General features: G+C 52.3%; 1 protein-coding gene across 1 annotated transcript in view; it reads right to left on the bottom strand.

Moving 5' to 3' along the window:
* Window positions 1-284: 284 nt before the first annotated feature.
* The window catches only part of TRAIP (TRAF interacting protein), a 31,883-nt gene continuing 25,088 nt past the window's right edge, over window positions 285-7,079 (bottom strand). The window contains exons 8-12 of the mRNA XM_017867946.1: window positions 3,911-4,063; window positions 1,689-1,737; window positions 1,286-1,435; window positions 1,127-1,177; window positions 285-917 (exon numbers count right to left, since the gene is read on the bottom strand). Of these exons, the coding sequence (XP_017723435.1) occupies window positions 795-917; window positions 1,127-1,177; window positions 1,286-1,435; window positions 1,689-1,737; window positions 3,911-4,063 (526 nt within the window). The 3' untranslated portion in view covers window positions 285-794. The remainder of the gene's footprint in view (window positions 918-1,126; window positions 1,178-1,285; window positions 1,436-1,688; window positions 1,738-3,910; window positions 4,064-7,079) is intronic.

Genomic DNA, 7,079 nt, shown 5'->3' with positions numbered 1-7,079 from the left:
GTAGTGGTCGCTGGTTATTTGCTGTGAGTATCCCTGTATAGATAGATTTCCGTTTAGTCATTCACTTTCCTACTTATGGCCTTTAGGCTGTGCCCAGGTTAGAGATTGTGAGAAAAGCAGAAGTGATCTCATTTTTGCTAGAGTCTTCCTGTGCCCCATGAGAAGGCACATGCCTAGGGAAGGAACTGCTAGGTCTGAGGCTAGGTGATATTCCTGCTTTAGAAAGTCATGCCAAACAGTTTTCTAAAGTGTTGGTGCAAATTTACACTCTCAGAACCAGGAAGAAGAGATTATTATTATTTTTAATTTTATTTTACATGAAAATCTTCCATCCTCTCCATACATCCCATTCTATCCTCCATTCCCCAACCTGCTTGGCCCAGGCTATGCCTAGCAGCAAGTCAAAGGCAGGTAGAAGCTCAGGCTGAGGCTGCCTGAGATGCCTCAAGTACTCTGGTCCACAGAGGCAGTCAACAAGCGACCGTGGTCTCCAGGCCCAGAAAGAGTCAGACCACATCTGATCATGGCTATAAACAGGAGCCTGGCAATAAGAGCAGGCCCTGCTGACAGGATCGGTGGGCTGGTCATGTCAGCTCCCAGTCATGGGAGTGGGGCAGGGTGAGGGCAGGAAGAGCAGTCTCTGGGAGTCACACTCCCCCTCACCTGTTTGTCTACCCTTACTCCTCAGGCTGGTCCCGAAAGTGGGGCTCTGCCCACAAAACCCCCTGCCTAGACAGTCCTTAAATCCTACAAGTTGGAGGCATGTGTCTGGCCACTGGTCAGACTCACTGTTCTCACGACCACAGGAAGGTGTCCAGCTTGGCCTGGGAGAGAGAAGGCACTGTCTTCACCCTCACTCTCTGCTTAGCCTTGGTCTTGGGCTTAACAGGCAATGGGCGGATCATGGCTGTGTCAGTCTGGAAGAGCTGTCAAGGAAGAGGCTTGGAGAAAGGACTGTAATGCAGGGCAAGAAAGGCTCTGAGCCGGGGCTGGGCAGCCCCAGTACACAGAATGAGGCCCAGCACTGCACACCTGAGGCTGTTGGCACTGGCAGGCTGGGAGTATAGGTGAGGCATAGTATGGGCTCCACAGCTCAGCTCAGCTCAACATCACAGAAAAAGGATACAGGCTGGATGAATTTTGTCCGGCCACCGAGCCCATCGAAGCCTGTCCTTACCTAGGGTGGAAAAAAGAGATGAGTGGGCCAGGCTAATGGGCTGGGTGGCTGGCCACCCAATTCTACCCAAGAGGGTTGGCTCCTGCCACCGTGAGAAGCCATACTCACCACATCTTTGCTGCGACAGGACTCTGACCTGGGCCTCTTGGGCTGTTTCTGGCCCAGGATGGCATTCCGGACAAAAATAGGGAAGGCACCAACCAATTCCTCATCTGGCTCTCCTGCACAGCTCTGGTCACCCAGTGAAAGCTGGGACTTCTGCAGGGAAGACCCCAGGGCCAGACTTGATAAGCCAGATGTCAGCAAAGGAGGGAGGGTAGTGGTGGTAGAACAAGATCAGGATCTCTGATGCCTCACTAGGAGGCAGGAGGGATAATGAGTAGAATCCCAAGGGTGGCTCCAAAGTACCTCAGTTCTGGACCAGGAGTGACAGGGCTCTGGCAAGACAGTGCCCTCCCAAAAGTCCAGTCCTGGCAATGGTTAGACTGTGCTTCTTCTAGAAAGCTCTTACCTTCTTGGGGCCTTTGCATATCTTCTTGGGGACATCCTGAATTGGGGAGCTACAAGAATGAAACAGAAGGCAAGGGGTAGGTAAGAAAGACATGAGGGCAGGTGAACCAGCCTCAGCACACGTACCTTGGGGAGTTACCATGTGGCACTGTTGCTGCCATGCCTGCATTCTGGGCAAGGCACCTCAGTGATCCCACCCCAAGTTCTGGTCTGTAACAGCTGGACAGTCATAGCCAGTAGGGTGGCAGAGACAGGGATGACTGGGGATGACTGGACCGTGTTCCAATCCTGTGGCTTCCACTCAAGGCCAAATTCCAATGCTCCTCAAGTCCTCGGGCACCTTACCATGTCCCAGGCTCTGTATGGGGCTGGAGAGCCCAACCAACTCACCACCCACAGGAGGAAAGCCAGTCATGCCCTGATATGAGCAAAAGGCATCTTATGAGCTCAGGCCTAGTCCTGCCTTCCCAGAGAGGGGACACTACCTCCACGAGAGCCTCAGTAAGTTAGCCTTTCAGTAAAGTCGCTCACAAACTCCTCTCAGAACAGAGGGCCAGGCCATCTCCCTAGAGAGTGTGTGTAGGAAGGGCCTGGGGCAGAATAGCACATGGCCCCAGGCCCTGGCCTCCCAATCCCAGCCCCAGAGCTGGAAACTGTATTTCCATCCAATTCCTGGGGAACCCAGCAGCTGGATACCCTCTACTGGCATTTTCCCTGGTGGGTGAGAAGATGGTGATCTTTATTTATTTATTTATTTATTTAGAGGTGGAGTCTCACTCTGCCGCCCAGGCTGGAGTGCAGTGGCATGATCTCGGCTCACTGAAAGCTCCACCTCCCAGGTTCCCGCCATTCTCCTGCCTCAGCCTCCCGAGTGGCTGGGACTACAGGCGCCCGCCACTAGGCCTGGCTAAATTTTTTTGTATTTTTAGTAGAGACGGGGTTTCACTGTTTTAGCCGGGATGGTCTGAATCTCCTGACCTCGTGTGATCCACCCGCCTCAGCCTCCCAAAGTGCTGGGATTACAGGCATGAGCCACCACAACCGGCCTGAGAAGATGGTGATCTAAGACTGGCCCTGTGGCTTCTCAAGTCATAAGGACAGGCATGGGATCAGGGCCTGGTGGCTGACTCCTCTGCTCTTGCCTTAAAGGCCTGTGGTAAGGCTACATGACAACCAAGGCTCCAGAACAGATGAGCTGAGTTAGGGACTCTGAACTTCACTACCTCCTTCGCTACCTCCACAGGCCCTGAAGGTGGTGGAAATGTCTCTGAAAGGCCTGGCAGCCTGAAGACCCCAGATGTCCACCTTCAACCTTTACAGCGGAAGACGGGCAACGGGAGGAAGCCAGAGTACACAGCAGACACTGACAGGATCCCTGGGGACTGCAGCCCATGGGTCCTAGGTTTGTTTCTCATTGCTACCAGGCCTGGCCCTCTACAACAGGGATGCCCATGCCCCTGAGGTTTGGGAGGTTAGACAGCCCAGCTGGCTTGCCCTCTTGCTCACTTCCACCTCCACTGTCTAGCATCTCAATTTCTTTCTCTTTCTTATCTTTCTGTCCAAAGTCTTTGAATAAGAGGAAACCTGCCCAGCCCTTGACCAGCCTCACCTGAACAGTACCTGTATGAATGAGTATAGTCCTTGTCTCCACAGTGAACCACACTTGGCAAACCTGGTCAAGGAGACAGCCTCCCTTTTTCTGGTCCCACAGTACCCCAGAGCAGGTTCCACCTGCCCCACTGGAGTTCCAGACAGCTTCTCATGCCTGCCCCTGTGGGTCACCCCCTTGGGTGGTAAGGCCCTGGGCTCTGTGGTTTGAGATGATCCTCCCTCAGGCATGAGCCTCAGAGGCAAACATAGAAGAGGAAGTTCAGAGTCCCTGGCTCAGAACTCTGGTGGGCATACCTTCAAGGTATTGGGAGCACCCTCTCCAACTCCACTGGCCCAGACCCACACCTTCTGGCATCCCTACATTCTCTCTAACTTGCATTCCAATACCTTTGCCTTGAAGGGTGATGGTGAGGAATAATGAGACGAGAAGGGGTTTGCACAGATTGAGTGCTCAGGTAAGGGAACAAGAGGTAGCTGGAACCAAAGCCATAGCCAAGCCTAGGCAGCACTCACTGCCCCATCAGCCACTCAGAGCTAACAGCACAGGGCCTGCAGAGCTGTCTTAGCTATCCCCCCACCAGCCCATGGACAGTGCCAGGGACTACCACTCACTGTGACTTCTCTAGGCAAAGTTTTCTAGAGTAACCATGCTGGGAGCTGGAGGGCCGGGCTGGGGGAGTATCCACATCAAAGGTAGCATTGAGATCAATATCCTCACTGAAGGATGGCCGGCGGAGCTTCAGGTTCACTTCCACAGGGGCTGGGCTGAAGGCAGAGATGACCTGGTTACTTGGGGCCACAGTGGTAACCCAGAAGGACAACAGCTCCTCAAGCATCAGAGACAACTCAGCTCCAGGGACCTGGAGCCCACTCCTGACTCAAGGCTACCCTTCAAGAAAGCCCTACTCTCGGCCAGGCACAGTGGCTCACGCCTGTAATCCCAGCACTTTGGGAGGCTGAGGTGGGTGGATCACGAGGTCAGGAGATCGAGACCATCCCGGCCAACATGGTGAAACCCCATCTCTACTAAAAATACAAAAATTAGCTGGGCGTGGTGGCTCGTGTCTGTAGTCCCAGCTATTCAGAAGGCTGAGGTAGGAGAATCGCTTGAATCTGGGAGGCGGAGGTTGCAGTGAGCCGAGATTGCGCCACTGCATTCCAGCCTGGCAACAGAGCGAGACTATGTCTCCAAAAAAAAAAAAAAAAAGCCCTACTCTCTACAGAATAAACCACTTGACTCAGTCCTTTGCATAGTCACGGGACCAGTGAAAGTCTGGAAGACAAAGAAAGAAGCAAGCCAAAACCCAGAGAAAACCTAAATGTATAAACAAAAGCCTACTGCCCTTTGATCACATGGCCTCATGTCTCAGAATGCAATGTAAGGAGCCAGTCAGAGATGTCACCACAGATTGATGTGGAGGGAAGGTCTCCCTTCCTCTCCCTGTGATGTTGCTACTTATCCCGGCAAATGGCACAATATTAGAAACCATCAAAATGATTCCCTAGGGGACTGGCCGTCATAGCTTAAATATGACATAGGCAAAACGTAGTGTTTACAGAGAGTAAATTTAATAACATGGGGAAATGTTTGTATGCTAGATTTATTTATTTATTTTTTTGAGACAGAGCCGAAATTGCGCCACTGCACTTCCACTCCAGCACTCCAGCCTGGCGACAGAGCAAGACTCTGTCTCCAAAAAAAAAAAAAGCATGCAACAGTAATTCCTGATTGCACCACTGCACTGATCCAGACTCTGTCTTAAAAAAATTTAATTTGGGGCCGGGCGTGGTGGCTCAAGCCTGTAATCCCAGCACTTTGGGAGGCCGAGACGGGTGGATCACGAGGTCAGAAGATCGAGACCATCCGGGCGAACATGGTGAAACCCTGTCTCTACTAAAAAATACAAAAACTAGCCAGGCGAGGTGGCAGGCGCCTGTAGTCCCAGCTACTTGGGAGGCTGAGGCAGGAGAATGGCATAAACCCGGGAGGCGGAGGTTGCAAGGGACCTGAAACCCGCCCCCTCCACCCAAGCCGGGGCGACATAGAGAGACCCCTTTTAAAAAAAAAAAAAAAAAAAATTTAATTTGGCCAGGCATGGTGGCTCACGCCTGTAATCCCAGCACTTTGGGAGGCCAAGGCAGGCAGATCACGAGGTCATGTGATCGAGACCATCCTGGCTAACACGGTGAAACCCCATCTCTACCAAAAATACAAAAAATTAACCGGCATGGTGGCGGGCACCTGTGGTCCCAGCTACTTGGGAGGCTAAGGCAGGAGAATGACATGAACCCAGGAGGTGGAGCTTGCAGTGAGCTGAGATCGCGCCACTGCATTACCCTGGGCGACAGAGCGAGACTCCATCTCAAAAAAAAATTTAATTTAATTTAAAAAGCACACAAAACTCCATGTATAGTGCAATTACATGATTTGGCACCCCCCCACCACTCCCAACCCCACCCCCACATGCAGAAAAGGAGTAGAAGGAAATATTCCACATGTCAACTGTAACTACCTCTATAATTCCCTATTTTCCAAATTCTCAATGAGTGTGTTTTTACTTTTATAACGGGTGGGTGTGCGGGGGGGGGAGTGAAGTTTTATTCTATTAAAAACTACAGCCCACAGGATTCTTCCAGCCCACCCAGACCTGGCAGGGCTCCCCAGCTCCTGCCATACAAGGAGAACCCTGGGGAGTGGCAAGGGTAGCTCCAAAGATGCCTTCTCTCTTTCCTTCCTCAAACTTTTCAGGGCTGCACCACAGTCCCACTCTCACTGGGGTGTACACATCAGAGGGAGGAAGGCTACCTGCATTGATCTGGGTGGCTAAGCAATCCAGGCAGCCTGGACTATTTCTTCCTTTCCCTGTCCAGGACCCTAGAAGCTCTACTTCTGTCCTTGCCTCCAAGTGAAAATGAAGGCTGCACAAACCCACCTCAAACCAACTCCAGGCTGGCTGCTTTGCTTCCTCCTCTGGGAACCACAGCAGCCAGGACCACTCATGCCAACTTTTTTGCAGTATCCATATTCTGCCACCATTTACCAATCCCAGCAAGTTGAGGCTCAGGTTAGGAAAGGTAAACTCAAGAGGCAGGCAGGATCTCGCTGGGTGCTGTGAATTTTACCCTCAAGGTGGCTCAAGGCAGGACTTCCTTTTTTTTTTTCTTTTTTTGAGACAGAGTCTCGCTCTGTCGCCCAGGCTGGAGTGCAGTGGCCGGATCTCAGCTCACTGCAAGCTCTGCCTCCCGGGTTTACACCATTCTCCTGCCTCAGCCTCCTGAGTAGCAGGGACTACGGTTGCCAACCACCTCGCCCGGCTAGTTTTTTGTATTTTTTAGTAGAGACGGGGTTTCACCGTGTTAGCTAGGATGGTCTTGATCTCCTGACCTCGTGATCCGCCCGTCTCGGCCTCCCAAAGTGCTGGGATTACAGGCTTGAGCCACCGCGCCCGGCCAATGCAGGACTTTCTACTCCCAGCCATCCCCTAAGGCGTTGCCTAGTGGTGCCCAAGCTCAAGACAAGCCAGGTTTATTCACTTGCACCTCCTGGTCATCCACAACACTAAACTCAAGACTCAGGAGGTTCTCACGGTGCCTCCCTCACTCCCCATATCCACATCTGGATCATAAGGACACATTTCTTCTTCTCTTAGACTTTTTTTTGTTGTTGTTGTTGTTGAGACGGAGTCTCGCTCTGTCGCCCAGGCTGGAGTGCAGTGGCCGGATCTCAGCTCACTGCAAGCTCCGCCTCCCGGGTTTACGCCATTCTCCTGCCTCAGCCTCC

This window comes from Rhinopithecus bieti, unplaced genomic scaffold (assembly GCF_001698545.2).
Source record: "Rhinopithecus bieti isolate Rb0 unplaced genomic scaffold, ASM169854v2 scaffold_3875, whole genome shotgun sequence".
Lineage (NCBI taxonomy): Eukaryota > Metazoa > Chordata > Mammalia > Primates > Cercopithecidae > Rhinopithecus > Rhinopithecus bieti.
This window is presented reverse-complemented; position numbering and strand designations above follow the sequence as displayed.